Source organism: Dendropsophus ebraccatus, chromosome 10, assembly GCF_027789765.1.
Source record: "Dendropsophus ebraccatus isolate aDenEbr1 chromosome 10, aDenEbr1.pat, whole genome shotgun sequence".
NCBI lineage: Eukaryota > Metazoa > Chordata > Amphibia > Anura > Hylidae > Dendropsophus > Dendropsophus ebraccatus.
Genome location: NC_091463.1, coordinates 10,808,945 through 10,825,444, shown reverse-complemented (window position 1 = coordinate 10,825,444; position 16,500 = coordinate 10,808,945). Strand labels below are relative to the sequence as shown.

The following is a 16,500-nucleotide window of genomic DNA, read 5'->3' as shown; positions in this document are numbered from 1 at the left end:
GGGGGGTGAACAACCCCCTTAGTATTACACCTGAACCCTGAAAAGTGTAAAGTTGAAAACTTCATCCATATTCCATTATACGTATATGGTGGTGGGTATCTGGGTGTGTGCTCTGGATGAGGTGGGCTTATCTAGGAGGGGGTCTTTAGTTATACAGTGCTATACATCCTGAAACCCTCCTGACATTCACTGCTGCCAGAAATGACCAGGGTGTTATAGCTGCGTTGTCTTTTCATTGTTGGGGATGCTGAGGGTTGTAGTTACGGCAGATGGGGGGGGGGCTACAGGTTGCAGACCACCTCTGTACGTGTGGTGTGAAGTTTTCCAAAAATACAGATCGACGTGAATGAGTCAGTTGAGCCCAGTAAAAGTATTGATATTCAGCTGCTCATATACAGAGGTGTGAGAGATGGAATGACTGTATCATGTGAGGGTGGGCACATCAACACGAGGAGCCGTGGGTGGGCTGCAAGCCTGAAGGAATCTGCCGAGGAAACTGAGAATGGAAGAAGCGGAAAGTCACTAGTGGCAAAAGTAGCAGAGAGTATGGTGGGCTCAGTGACAAACGAGGTGGAGATAGGGGGAGAGGGGCAGAACCCACCTCGCCTCCTTCACACCCAGCTGGCACCTTCACACAGGGCACCATGGACCCCCACGGCTTCCTCTCCATCACCCCCCACTCTCTGTTATCACACATGGCACCCAGCCCTCCTCCCCCTCACTCACACATCCCAGATGGATTACAGCCTCACAGGATGAGAAGAAGAAGCTTTCCTCCCAGCTCTGTTATTACACCAGACTCCATGGGCTGTCGGCTGCAGAGAAGGTAAGTGAGCAACAAGCCCTGTCACCGCCGTCATCCCTGCCTCATCTATGGGATGGGACCCCTGATGGCGGGGAGAGGTCTCAGCTCACCAATGGTAAGGAGGGTATTGATCAAGAGGTAAAGGTATGAATGATGCTGCCGCAGGAGAGAAGTTCAATGAGGAGCGGCGCTCGGGATGGAGAAAAGGTAAGGCTTGTGTGAATGGATGAGAAAGTTATGGGGCAGAAGGGGTTAAAGCAGAGGCAAAAGCTAGAGATATATATATATAACGTACATGTATATAGCCCCAGCTGGGGAAAGTTTGCCCGCTGTTTAGTATATTGTGCATGGTGCCAGGGAGAATAATACACAATGTATGGGGTGGGAAAAAAGTGCTAAACCTACTCCGTACCACTCTAGGCGAGGAAGGGTTAACACGTCTGCTCACATTACAGGGGTCAATCGTGTATTGTGAGGGGGGAAAGGGGTTAAATCAGAGGGAAAAGGAAGGGTTAACTAAGACGCATGAGAATCTGGAGGAGGAAGGGTTAACTAACACCTATGAGAATCTGGAGGAGGAAGGGTTAACTAAGACATATGAGAATCTGGAAGAGGAAGGGTTAACTATGTCGTATAAGAATCTGGAAGAGGAAGGGTTAACTATGACTTATGAGAATCTGGAAGAGGAAGAGTTAACTATGACGTATGAGAATCTGGAAGAGGAAGCGTTAATTAAAATGTATGGTAATCTGGAAGAGGAAGGGTTAATGAAGCTATGGCTCTGAAAGACGAAGGGTTAAGTCAGCTGTTGTGTCTGTATACGGTTATGGGAGAAGAAGGGTTAAGTCAAGTGTGTAAGGCTCTGGAAAAGAAAGGGTTAACAGGTATGAGCTTGTGGAAGAGGAAGGGTTAATGAAGCTAGGGCTGTGGAAGATGAAGGGTTAAGTCAGCTGTTGTGTCGCTGTATACGGTTATGGGGGAGGAAGGGTTAAGTCAGCTGTTGTGTCTCTGTATACGGCTATCGGGGAGGAAGGGTTAAGTGAAGTCCATAAGCCTCTGGAAATAGAAGGGTTATTCTCTCTCAGGGTATGTTCACACATGGCGGCAGGTTTGTTGCAGTTTTTCACTTCCCCATTGAAGTTAATTGGGGAAAATCCACAACAAATCAGCAGCGTATCTGCGAGGTGTGAACCAAGCCTAAAAGTCAGCGCGAAGCTGCGGAGGATGAAGGGTTAAGGCCGCAGTCACACATCAGTCATTTCTGTGAATATTTGTGGAGCCATTCATTCCTATGGGTCCTTACACACATCAATACACACTAAACGGATCCGTACACTGGCCGCAAAAGAACGGACATGACCTAGTGCGGACCGTAACTGCGCCACCGATTGACCTATAGGAATAAATAGGGATCTGTAAAATACGGACGTAATAGAGCAGTGCGGGGCTGTGGAGGAGGAAGGGTTAAGTCGTGTATGGACAGCCCCGGGAGAGGAAGGGTTAAGTCCGCTCTATAAGGCTCCGCTGGGCTGGAGAACGTCTCATCTAAAAATAAGCTTTTTCATCTGCTTTTCTATATGATGAGGGAGCGGGGAGCGGAGCCCTCCGGAGCCTCCTGCCCCTCTGATGAGCCGCCGGATTGTTGTGCCTCAGTACACAGCGGGCCATTACATCGCCTCGGCCACATTTACATCACGCCCTATATACCTCCCATTTATCTTTATGTGGGAACAGGCGACAAGCAGCGACCTCTGACCCCCATCGTCACCTGACCTGGTAATTGGTGCCGCACAGATCAAAGGTGTCACCGGGACCGATGTGGATCTGACGCATCTCCTCCACATGAAGGAGCTTCTAATTCATTAATAACCAATCATTTGGCTCATTTTTGCCCTTTTAATGATGGACGCGGCTGGGAAGTCTGCAGCACATCACACGTCCAGATTTGTGGCAGATCATTACACCGTATGGTGGTATAGCAGAGCCAAGACAGACGGCCTGGGTAATGGTCCCCTCTCAGACCCATTGTCTGCTTCTCTTCAGCTGGTGACAACCTGGGCCCCTCCCTGCCCGCTCCCTATAGAGACTGTACATACCGTCCATATGAGGATAAGAATAAGGGACGTGCATATTAAAGGGGTTCTCCGCTTTCCTTTAAAACCAGCAACATATTTGTCCTCAGTTTGTGTCTGGTATTGCAGCTCAGTTCTATTGAAGTGAATGGAGCAGAGTTTTAATACCTCACTCTCTGTGCGGCTTTGTTTTCATAACCTGACGAGAAACCAGGAAGTGATCAGATCTATGGGGGAAAAGAACTGTACAGGGGTGTAAGGTATTTGGCTTAAAATAGCACATTGGTTTCCCTCCATACGTGTATGTGGTAAACATCAGCTGTTACCAACATTGTTTCTTGGGACAATCCCTGTAAATGTGTGAGTAAGGGTCTCCAAGCTGTGGCTGTCCAGAAACTACAACTACCAGCATGCCCTCACAGCTGCATTATACTCTGCACAACATCACCTATAGTATCCAGCCGGGAAGTATATGTACTATTATTACTGAGAGAACCGAGTACTCTGCCCCGTCCTGTCACATCACCCATACTATCCCCTCAATTCTGCCTCCTGAGCCCCATGTGACACCATTTACTTCCCTAACTCCAGCCTGTCTATATCCACCAGCACCCATCCATCATGTACCCATCATTCTGCTCCTCATCATCCTCCATCATGTACTCATCACCCTCCAGTCTGTACCCATCATCCTGCTCCTCATCACCCTCCAGTCTGTACCCATCATCCTGCTTCTTATCATCCTCCAGCCTGTACTCATCACTCTGCTCCTCATCACCCTCCAGCCTGTACTCATCATCCTGCTCCTCATCACCCTCCAGCCTTTACTCATCATCCTGCTCCTCATCACCCTCCAGCCTTTACTCATCATCCTGCTCCTCATCACCCTCCAGCCTGTACCAATCATCTTGCTTCTCATCACCCTCCATCATGTTCTCATCATCCTGCTTCTTATCCTCCATCATGTACTCATCACCCTCCAGCCTGTACTCATCATCCTGCTTATCATCCTCCATCCTGTACTCATCATCCTGCTTATCATCACCCTCCATCATGTACTCATGATCCTGCTCCTCATCATCCTCCAGCCTGTACTCATCATCCTGCTCCTCATCACCCTCCAGCCTGTACATATCATCCTGACTCTTATCACCCTCCAGTCTGTACCCATCATCCTGCTTCTTATCACCCTCCAGCCTGTACCCATCATCCTGCTCCTCATCACCCTCCAGCCTGTACTCATCATCCTGCTCCTCATCACCCTGCAGTCTGTACTCATCATCCTGCTCCTCATCACCCTCCAGTCTGTACTCATCATCCTGCTTCTTATCACCCTCCAGTCTGTACCCATCATCCTGCTCCTCATCACCCTCCAGCCTGTACTCATCATCCTGCTCCTCATCACCCTCCAGCCTGTACCCATCATCCTGCCTCTTATCACCCTCCAGCCTGTACTCATCATCCTGCTCCTCATCACCCTCCAGCCTGTACTCATCATCCTGCTCCTCATCACCCTCCATCTAGGACATACAGTGACTCTTAGGGTGGTATTACATGGGACGATTTTTTCGGCGATTAACGAGAACAACGATCTTAAACGACCGCTATGACAAACGATCTTAATCGTTCACCCTATTACACAGTACGGTGATCATTACTTACGGCCGTTCTTTCGCCTTTCTAGGCTAATAGACTAGGGAACGAGCGAACCACGTGTTATTACACGGAATGATTATTGAATGATCCCCAATGAAAATAGGTTTAGATTCTATCAAACGATCAGTGATTTCTCGTTGGACGTTTAGCCACCGCCCACTATTACACAAAACGATTAACGCTTAAATCCAAATGATCTAATGATTTTTGTGTAATACGGCCCTTACGCTTTTCCTATATGTCGCCATAGATTCGGGCTGGATTTCCCTATATCTGACTCCCTCTCCAGGGCTGTCAGGCGGCGGTGCTGCCCGTAGTATACCGGCCTCTGTGCCCACAGGTAGCTGGCATGTGATGCGGTATGGCCAGCAGCCCCATGAGCGCAGGGGTGGTCTGTCATCTATGTGGGGGTCTCTAGCCCTATGTAACCCTCCTGTCTCTTCTTCTCCCTCAGCTTCGGTGTCCTCCTCTCCATGTCCTGGTTCTGGGTAGCAGTCACAGCCTCTTATGCCAAGCACAACGTCCAGATGCCCGACCTGTCTCCTCTGTGGCCTCCGCACTACCAGTACTTCACAGACAGCAGCCAGCTGCCCGTCATCTGTAAGTCCCCCTCTATAGCCGTGCCAAATCCTGACTCCAAACCACACATGGCCCCCCATGGCCGCCCCCCGCCGCCCATTGCTGCCTTCCTGCCCTGACCATTGCCAGGGGGAGAGAAAGCATTCCGGCTCTCCCTGCCAGAAACGTTCCCAGATCCTGGCACAGACTCCTAAGAAATTAGGACCGGGTGTGCACAAGCCATCTGCTCGCAGGAGAGGAACAGGGCTGCCGCAGAGATGTGGGGGAGACAGATGGAGAGAGATGAGAGAAACAAGTGCGAGGGATGGGAAGAAGGGAGGCAAGATGGTGCAGGGAATGGCGGCCACAGCCCGGACAGTCCTGCTCTCTCATATCGCCGCTTTGATCAGTGTATATGGCGCTGATCACAGGACGTCCTGCTGCTATAACCTCCACTCATCCTGTTAGGGAAGCCACAAGCAGGTGTTCACATGCCCAGCAGCGCCACCACTGGAGGGATTAGGTATTACACCTATCTTATTATAATCAATGTGATGTCTGGGTAATAAGGGATCTGCCTGCTCCATAATAGACTCTATTCTTAGGCTGTGTTCACACATACTATTTCCTTCAGTCTTTTTTCATACTGTGTGAACAGAGCAGGGATGGGGAACCTTCCGCCCTCCAGCTACTGCAAAACTACAATTCCCATCATTCCCGGACACTCAAAGCTAAAGCTCTCCAGGCACGATGGGAGTTGTAGTTTTGCACCAGCTGGAGGGCGGCAGGTGTCTGCTATCATACACCTATCCTCCGTCCTGTATGACAGCTGATGCTCACGCTGCTCCTTTAAGGATTATAATTTTTACTGTGTATCAATAAAAAGGGAAAAAAGAGCTAAAAAAATCACTAACAGGAAATTCTCAGCTTCCTGCTACCGAGCGGTCGATGAAGGACTGAGCCGCGATTGTGCAGCCGTCAGCTGTCTGTCAAACAAGGGCCAAGTGTAGGCGCCAAAGCGAGCGATGGAGTTCAGGACCGCGACAGTATGAGCGCACACCACCACAATGGAGGATGAGATGAGACAGATGGGACCTATTGTTTTCTCCTACAGAAACAGCGCCACCCCTGTCCAAAGGCTGTACAGAGTATTACAGCTCAGCTCCAAAGGGGCAACAGACATAAGGGGCGTTTTTCTAAGAATTAATATACTATATAGATAGAATATTATTGGCATATGCCGACTTTCCTCTATACCCCTCCTCGTGTGTGTATACCGTATTGTGTGACTGCCACTATATTCCAGCCGGGGGGACCTGTCGGGTGGTGTCCGCTCATCGCTGCTGTAACAGGAACCGTATTGAGGAGCGATCTCAGACCGTACAGTGCTCCTGCCTACCGGGGAAAGTGGCCGGGACCACCCGGGACAAACCTTCTTGTGTGGATGGTGAGTGACATTCATATGGCAGCGGGGTCACACAGCCGCCCCCCAGCTGCAGCAAAACTACAATCCCCATCATGCCTGGACGGCAAAGCTAAAGTCCCTTTATACCCTTCTCCTATATTATATACAGCACTAGGTAGGATACATGTATAATCTCCTATATTATATACGGCACATAGGTAGGATACATGTATACCCTCCTATGTTATATACAGCACCTAGGCAGGATACATGTATAGTCTCCTATATTATATACAGCACATAGGTAGGATACATGTATACCCTCTTATATTATATACAGCACCTAGGTAGGATACATGTATAGTCTCCTATATTATATACGGCACCTAGGTAGGATACATGTATAGTCTCCTATATTATATACAGCACCTAGGTAGGATACATGTATACCCTCTTATATTATATACAGCACTAGGTAGGATACATGTATACCCTCCTATGTTATATACAGCACTAGGTAGGATACATGTATACCCTCCTATGTTATATATGGCACCTAGGTAGGATACATGTATACCCTCCTATATTATATACAGCACTAGGTAGGATACATGTATACCCTCCTATGTTATATACAGCACCTAGGCAGGATACATGTATAGTCTCCTATATTATATACAGCACTAGGTAGGATACATGTATACCCTCCTATATTATATACAGCACCTAGATAGGATACATGTATACCCTCCTATATTATATACAGCACCTAGGTAGGATACATGTATACCCTCCTATATTATATACAGCACCTAGATAGGATACATGTATACCCTCCTATATTATATACAGCAACTAGGTAGGATACATGTATACCCTCCTATATTATATACAGCACCTAGATAGGATACATGTATACCCTCCTATATTATATACAGCACCTAGGTAGGATACATGTATACCCTCCTATATTATATACAGCACCTAGGTAGGATACATGTATACCCTCCTATATTATATACAGCACCTAGATAGGATACATGTATACCCTCCTATATTGTATACAGCACTAGGTAGGATACATGTATACCCTCCTATGTTATATACAGCACCTAGGCAGGATACATGTATACCTTCTGATGTTATATACATCACCTAGGTAGGATACATGTATACCCTCCAATATTATATACAGCACCTAGATAGGATACATGTATACCCTCCTATATTATATACAGCACTAGGTAGGATACATGTATACCCTCCTATATTATATACAGCACCTAGATAGGATACATGTATACCCTCCTATATTATATACAGCAACTAGGTAGGATACATGTATACCCTCCTATATTATATACAGCACCTAGGTAGGATACATGTATACCCTCCTATATTATATACAGCACCTAGGTAGGATACATGTATACCCTCCTATATTATATACAGCACCTAGATAGGATACATGTATACCCTCCTATATTGTATACAGCACTAGGTAGGATACATGTATACCCTCCTATGTTATATACAGCACCTAGGCAGGATACATGTATACCTTCTGATGTTATATACATCACCTAGGTAGGATACATGTATACCCTCCAATATTATATACAGCACCTAGATAGGATACATGTATACCCTCCTATATTATATACAGCACTAGGTAGGATACATGTATACCCTCCTATATTATATACAGCACCTAGATAGGATACATGTATACCCTCCTATATTATATACAGCACCTAGGTAGGATACATGTATACCCTCCTATATTATATACAGCACCTAGGTAGGATACATGTATACCTTCTCCTATATTATATACAGCACCTAGGTAGGATACATGTATACCTTCTCCTATATTATATACATGCTGGATAACACTGATCATATCCTTAGCTTCCATCGTGATGGGGAAGTGGTGGTGCGACATGGAGCCTTGTCTGCAGGAGGAAGAATGTCAGACCCTTCCCGATAACTCCGGCTGGATCTGCTTCCAAGGGGGCCGCATAAAGACCACCAAGGTGAGAGCCACATGTCACATACATATACATGTATGAGCGGTAACGCAGGTGGATGTCACTCAGCTTTCCCACATGCCATAAAGTGGCCTCCTGTGTCGCCATGGTAACGTCTGATGAGGTTGTGTGACACCGGTAGATGTGTGAGATCCTAACCTGCACGTTGTATATAACACGACGGACTCCATCGCCTCTCACAGACACCTGCCGATGCTCTCCTTTACTGTAAGAAATCTCAGCTTTAATAATTTGTTGCCAGAAAACTCCACAAAACATTGACACCTATTTAACAGCGACGAGAGGTGGAGAGCGCGCAGGTTAACCCTGTCAGGTACAGTGCAGACGCGAGGATATAAAATGGTAGGAGTCACTTCGGGGGGTGCCGTATGATCTCTGCTATATACTCATCAGCCACAACATTAAGACTCAGCCTCAGGGCCGTATTACACAGCCTGAACACTGACGTAAGCGACTGTCAATCTGCTAGATTGGCGTTCACTTGCTGAGCCTATTACTCGGCTTGATGATCGTGCAGTATCGTGCTGGGCTGTATATATATATATATATATATATATATATATATATATATATATATATATATCGTTAGCGATGTCTGTGCAGCCCTTACTTTAAAAGTGTAAAATAATAACATTTATACATACTCTCTGATTTCCCCTGTGTTGTTCTCGCATCTGCAGCCTGGTACTTCAGAGCCGGACTCTGAAGTGGCAGGCCGCTCAGCCAATCACCGGGCCACGGCAATGCCCCGTCTCCGCCAGTGATTGGCTAAGTGGCCTGTCACTTCATAGGCCAGATGGAGGGAGCAGGCAGAAGCGGGGACAACACCAGGGAGGTATGCATAAACTTTGGGGGGTTTTTTACACATCATCATCATCAGCCGTGCATCACTATTGGCGATGTGCGACCGGCCATTTTTAGGTTGGAATAAACTAAAGCGACCACTTGATGATCATTTTATCAGCTGATCATTGACTTTATTACACAGAGCGATCGGCCTGATTTGACAGAATATCGCTCAATGTAATAGGGCCCTAATACTGTGTAGGCTCCCTCGCTGCCCCTCGGTGGTATCAGCAGCAGTTTCTCTAGAGATGATCTGATGCCAGGAACTAGACATCACTATTCAGCTCTTCTCACATGGCTCAGATCCTTTCACCAGGCTATTTTTCCTGCTTCCAAAACATCAAGAACTGACCGGTGACCTTTTGGTGCTGCTAATGTTGTGGCTGATCAGTGTATATATCCCTGCCCCTAAAGCTTAGAAGGAAAGAATCACACTAGGATTGTCACTGACAGAACACAATGGGCGTCATTTATCAAAACTCTAAATAAAGGGAACGGTTTTTGTTGTCCACAGCAACCAATAAGAGCTTTTATTTTAACATAGAAATTTAATGGGGTTGGCTAGGGTTTATACTCATCCGCCCTGATACCACACAGCTGCTATGCCGAGCAGGGAACAGGAGGCATTAGCTGTGGGGGATTTGGGCAGGTGAGTACGGTGTCTTATTTTTACCGCAGGCCCGGCCATATATACATTTTTTGAATCCCTTGACAACCCCCTTAAGAAATTAAAGGTGTGCTGTGAAGACAATAAATTTATTTTTTAGAGAGTTCTAATAAAACCCGCTCCAAAGTGTCAGCACAGCTTCATCCAATGTGTTCCTAATAGTTGAAGGCTGTCAGGACATGATGAGTTGCGGGGGCAAGGACCAGGCTGGGGGCCACAGATGCACAGGGCACCACCTATAACATTATCTGATTTGTGTTTCCAGATTCACCCAAGATACTGACAATTAGAGAGACACCTAATGCGACAGCCAAGTGACATCTGTGGTTCTAAAGACATTCCACCATTGTCGCCCTCTATGGAGGAGTGTGGTAGTGCAGTCTGCTGTTGTAAGAAGGATTCTGACCGGACAAAAGGAAATAAACATGTCATGTCTGACCGTGTGACAGAGAACATGCTCCCGCCTCCTGCGTATACTCCGCCTGATCAGACACACATCATACAATCATCACAGTTTATTTCTATACAGAAGGATAAGAACATTCAGCTTATACAAAACCCATACTCCATCTTCACAGGTCCGAGCTGTGGACGTTCCTGTCTCTAGGGTCAGTGAGGTACATTGCTTGGCTCCTCTCCAAACGGATTGGCTGCAAATAAATAGAAAAGGAGCGGCATGTTCACACCTCAGTGACCCCTCGCATACAAACATTAGCTCCATAAACAAGTGGCAATCAGCGAGATTGGCACTCGTCCGCAGATCCTTTAGGGTCCATTTACACAGAAAGATTATCTGATAGATTATCTGCCAAAGATTTGAAGCCAAAGCCAGAAACAGACTATAAACAGAGATCAGGTCATAAAGGAAAGACTGAGATTTCTCCGCTTTTCAAATCTATTCCTGGCTTTGGTTTCAAATCTTTAGCAGATAATCTGTGAAATAATCTTTCAGTGTAAATGGACCCTTACAAGGCTAGTTGGGCAGCCAGGTCATTCGTTTCATTACAGTCACCTGCACGTTCCTGTTTACACGGGAAGATGTGCAGGTGACTACCAGTGATATTAATAACCCCTGTAAGAGGAGTTGAGGAGAGATAGCTGCCTGCTGAATGTCTGCTCAAACACAGGTCATCAGGTGTGTATAGGCTCCTTAAAGAGGTTGGCCATGTTATAGCAAAACTGTTCAGTGTACAGTATTAGTAAGTGTACTCACTGCTTTTACTGACAGCAGCTTCCTATGTCTCTTCCAGAGCTAAAATCAGACTCCACTCCCCCAGGCTGTACTGCCCTGTTCTGTGTCGAGTTTGTCCATAAGATGGCCGACATAGAGGAGCATGCCCCGCCCCCCAGTGTCCCCCCTTGGCATATACAGGCTCAGTGGGGGACACATGGGACGAGGCATGGTCACATGGTCCTCCATGTCGGCCATCTTATAGGCACAATCACCACTGAGCAGGGCAGCCCAGCCTGGAGAAGGGGAGTCTGATTTTAGCTCTGAGGCACACAGGGAGCTGCTGTCATTAAGTGCAGATTCTGTACCCTGAACCATCTTACTATAAAGTTACCAACCCCTTTAAAGAGGACCTGTCACCCCCCGTGCTGGGGTGACAGGCTCCCGACCCCCCACTAGAGCCCCTTATACTTACCTGATCGCATCGGGTCTCACTTCTTGATACGGTCCGGTGACTGAGATTTCAGCGCCCTAAGCCCGGCGCGTGCGCTCCTGAGATGAGTCCGATGCCCATAGAGAATGAATGGCGAGTCCAACGCTCCATTCACTCTCTATGAGCGTCGGACTCATCTCAGGAGCGCGCACACCGGGCTTTGGGGGCTGAAATCTCCGTCACCGGACCGTATCAAGAAGTGGGACCCGGCGCCATCAGGTAAGTATAGGGGGCTCTAGCGGGGGGTCGGGAGCCTGTCACCCCGGCACAGGTTCCCTTTAAGGACTACACTGTATGTAAAACCATTGTTGGATCCCACTCTGGCACATAGGGACTTTGTTGTATTCTGATCCAAGCTGTCAATGCACTCGTGTTCCGAGACCCCATCTGGTTGATCTGTGTCACCCACCTCCCATCTGTAGACAAGTTCTGGGATCCTAAGCGTTGTTACAAGAACTCTGAAATGCCAACTGTGGGTGTATAACTGTGCTACGGTCCCCTCCACGTCAGAGTGCTGTCAACCACCCCCCGTGCATCAGTGCTAAAGGGTGGCTGTCAGGTGCTTCATGCTGACAGGTCTCACTCAATGAAGGAGACACCGGTCAATCAAGTATGGGGCATGCTTCACAACTTTATGCCCCATTCCTGGTATTGCTGGCTCCATTCCTGAAACAGCACTTAACAGCGAACCATAACTCATTGTAACGCGGGAACCTGTGGTTCATGCAGGATGACGCACATGACAGGTTTCCTTTAAGAGAAGTCTCTGCGCTATGATGTCTATAAGAAGAACTCACGGTTTCGAAACTGCTGCGCTGTGTAGCGTGTTAGGAGGATTCCGACCCCCTCTATTAGCGCTAGTAAAATCCCTCCCATCAGCGCTGAGCCCACCATGGCCAGAGGTCCACCTGAGGGAGAGAACACAATGCAATCCTCCATATTAATAACCAGAAACATGTTATATAGGGGACAGAAAGGAAAGGTTTAACGGTCCACTCTTTCTGTCAGACCTGACCAGTCCGTATATTACATGGATGGTCAGTTACTGGACTAGTTGCCTCAGCATAAGACCCCCCCCCCCCCCCCCCCCCCCCCCCCGAAAGCCACAGCTGGCTACATTGCCGTGTATATGCACCATAGCTATAGAATTGATCCAAGGCCTACATGTTAGGGTTCTATTGCACAGAGCGATTTTTAACGATTAACGATAATCGATTGCAAACGAGATTGTTTATCGTTAACCTGAAATCGTTCACCATCTTACACAGAACGATGGTCGTTAGTTGCGATCGTTACTACAATCGTTATTCCGATCAATACTATGATCATTTATTCCTTTTGATCCCAGCAAAACAATGAACAATGTTCAATTACACTGAACGATTAGTGAAAAAATGCAGAACTTGAGAGAACGAATGTGGAATTACAGCGAACGATTAACGATAATTTAAGGTTCAGGTCTAAATCAACGATCAACGACACAAGATCGATTTTTCGATCGTTGCCTTCAATTACACAGAATGATTATTGTTTAAATTTGAACGATATAACTTTTTTTGCACGATAATTGTCTGTGTAATAGGGCCCTTACTCTGGACTGAAACCATTCACCGAGTGAGAGGATGGTGGTATAAGTGACAAACCACAGGGGGGATGGGGGTCTAAGAATAAAGAGGAGTAAAGGCCCTATTCCACGGAACGATTATCGGCCGTTACGGACAATATTTGTCCCGTGGAATACAAGGCAACGATCAGCCGAAATCGTTCATGTCGGCTGATCGTTGCGTCGTCTGTCTTTTAACGATCTGCTGCCGTCACTCCGTGGAATAAGAGCGGTGGCAGCAGACTGCTGCTTTACGCTATGGGCTGCCCGAACGATCTAGAGATCCCCTGGGCCCCCCGCCCCCGTACTCACCCGCTCGCTGCTGCCGCGTGGAATAGCAGCAGCGAGCGATGAACAAGGAGCAAACTAGCGCTAATAGCGCTTGTTTACTCCTCTCGGTCGGCCCGTGGAATAGGGGCTTAAGTGCTGCTTCAAGTGCTATACCAAGAATGGTGAACCTTCGGCCCCCCAGCTGTTGCAAAACTACAAGTCCCATCATGCCTGGACAGCCAAAGCAAATGGGAATTGTAGTTTTGAAAAAGCTGGAGGGCTGAAGGTTCCCCATCCCTGTGCTTTACCCTTCATCTCCTGGATATCCTCACCGACTGTAATGTCACAGACCGCACCGTCATATGTAAACGCTCTATGATAACAGACATGGTACGTACTGCTGGAATGATCCATTACCTGGTGGTAACTACACCAGGCGTCAGCCTTCTCTAATAAGTGGGGTGAGAGAAGTGTAACATAGATGAATCTATAGGTAATCTAATGTCGGGGCTTCTTACTGCGAGACGCCAGCACAGCCCCGGTGAGAGCGCCGCTGGTGATGGAATTCCAGGGGTCCTCCTTCCCACGAAGCCTCACTAGACCACAGTCAATGGTGGAGAACAAGCCCCCCCACACGGCAAAACTACCTGCAGGGGAACAGAGGGACGGTGAGAGGGCAGAATGAGGGGGGAATAGATGGAGGCCCCCCAATAACAGACCTCACCTCCAATCTGCGGGGCGCGGATTTTGACAGCGTTCACACTGCCTCGGAGACGGTGCTTGATTCCCTGGAGGAAGAGAACACAAAGGAGTCACTTCAATGGACGGACTGGTTATAGGCAATGGTCAATGTGAGCAGGGGTGATGTCTCTGCATAAGAAGCCGGATGACGCCCCCCTGTGATGGCTGCAATGGCTCCCATACTGCAAATCAGCTTTCCCACAAACAGATCCAGCAGCTCAATGGAGGTACAAAATACACTCACCACAGGGGCATTCCTGAACCCTTTTATTGACTGAAATACCCCTCCCCCGATGATCCCCATGGTGAACGCGCCTCCGCAGTCATCGACAATCCTCCAGGGACTGTGAAGGAAGAATGAAAATCGTTATTCATGGATTATTTAAGGTGGAAGCCCACTTAAAGTGGTACTCCGGCGAAAGTCTTTTTCTTACAAGTCAACTGGTTTCAGAGAGTTATACAGATTTGTAATTTATTTGTATTTAAACATCTCCAGTCTTCCAGTACTTATCAGCTGCTGTATGTCCTGCAGGAAGTGGTGTATTATCTCCAGTCTGACACAGTGCTCTCTGCTGCCACCTCTGTCCATGTCAGGAACTGTCCAGAGCAGCAGCAAATCCCCATAGGACATCTCTCCTGTTCTGGACAGTTCCTGTCATGACAGAGGTGGCAGTAGACAGCACTGTGTCAGACTGAAAATAAAACATTTCCTGCAGGACATACACCAGCTAATAAGTACTGGAAAACTGAAGATTTTTAAAGGGGTTATCCAGTACTACAAAAACATGGCTACTTTTACCCCTACTCTTGTCTCCAGATTGGGTGGGGTATGAAACTCAGTTCCATTGAAATAAATGGAGCTTAATTACAAACCCCACCTGAACTGGAGACAAGAGAGGGGGGGGGGGAGTGGTCATGTTTTTTGTAGCACTGGATAACCCCTATAAATAGAAGTAAATTACAAATCTATATAACTTTCTGAAACCAGCTGATTTGAAAGCAAAAGATTTTCGCCGCAGTACCACTTTAAAAAGAGTTATCCAAGATCAGGAAAACATGGCTGCTTTTGTGCAAACAGCCTTACACCTGTCTGCAGGATGCGATATTGTGTGGTATTGCAGCTTGGCCCCATTTACTTCACATAAACTGTAATACCAGACACAACCCACAGACAGGTGTGGCGCTGTTTCTAGGAGGAAGCAGCCATGTTGGCCTGGACAGCCAAAGGTGTTGTCTCTATGGATGCCACATCAACACGAGACCCTCCACTGTCTACAGAAAAAGGGGGTTCTGGCTAATAGAAGGGGTTCCCCAACCTTACATAACTACAATTCCTAGGCCGTCAGAGCATGATGGGGGTTGTAGTTTTAAAACCTCTGCAAAGTCACAGACCTGAGACCACTATGAAAAGTGGATCCTATCTAATATCTCTATACACCCAAGTGAACTGTCCAAAGACAAGCCCTTTAAGGATAGAGTGCAGTTTAGAAGGCTGAGTCAGGATAAGCATGGCTGCTTTCTTCCAGCTAGAGCGCCACTCTACCACTCAGTTTGTGTGCGGTATTGCAGCTCAGTTCCACTAAAGTGAATGGGGCCGAATTGTAACAACACAGCATAACAAGATGGTGGATAAGTGTATGTGTTGCCCATAACAACCAATCAGAGACCTCCTTTTATTTTCAGATTGTAGTGTAAGAAATGAAAGCTGAGCTCTGATTGGTTGCCATAGGCAGCAAGGCTCTTGCAGGGAGACTGCTGATTGGTCAGGCCTATCCTCTATGCTGAGAGCTCCAGCAGCAGTGTCAGTCACTGAGCACATACAGAAGCTCTTCCCAGAAGCCTCTGCGCTGCGAGTCAGCTAAACTTCCCGGCAACCTCTGCGCTGTGGTATAGGAAGCCTCCCAGAATGCACTGGGGTGTTGACATCTATTGAATTTCCCCCCACTATGTCCACGTGGTGTGTCCCACAGCTACAGTCAGCACCCCCGCACATGGGTCGCTCAGGACTACTCAGGTAGTCGGCAAGAAACTCCCGTCATGCCCTGCGTTACCATGGTTCCCGCACATATTCCTCCATTCTGTAAGGACAGCGGCGGAAGTGACGTCGACTCCTTTAATACCGTTCGATCACGTGTGGGATAAAACCGCCTCCTATTGGCAAC

The 16,500-nt window shown here is 47.5% G+C and overlaps 2 protein-coding genes across 2 annotated transcripts; one reads left to right on the top strand and one right to left on the bottom strand.

Annotated features, from left to right (window-relative positions):
* The first annotated feature begins 764 nt into the window (after positions 1 to 764).
* LOC138765705 (chemokine-like protein TAFA-1) lies at positions 765 to 10,506 on the top strand. Its single transcript, XM_069942705.1, has 5 exons — positions 765 to 826; positions 4,988 to 5,133; positions 6,398 to 6,538; positions 8,408 to 8,532; positions 10,326 to 10,506. The coding sequence occupies exons 1-5, from the start codon at positions 804 to 806 to the stop codon at positions 10,341 to 10,343; spliced, it is 453 nt and encodes a 150-aa protein (XP_069798806.1). The 5' UTR covers positions 765 to 803; the 3' UTR covers positions 10,344 to 10,506.
* Positions 10,507 to 10,560: 54 nt separating this feature from the next.
* On the bottom strand, positions 10,561 to 16,493 carry TIMM17B (translocase of inner mitochondrial membrane 17B). Its single transcript, XM_069942703.1, has 6 exons — positions 16,390 to 16,493; positions 14,583 to 14,682; positions 14,322 to 14,385; positions 14,116 to 14,244; positions 12,522 to 12,632; positions 10,561 to 10,710 (listed from the first exon to the last, which is right to left on the bottom strand). Exons 1-6 carry the CDS (start codon positions 16,413 to 16,415, stop codon positions 10,670 to 10,672), a joined length of 471 nt encoding a protein of 156 aa, XP_069798804.1. The 5' UTR covers positions 16,416 to 16,493; the 3' UTR covers positions 10,561 to 10,669.
* Positions 16,494 to 16,500: the final 7 nt, after the last annotated feature.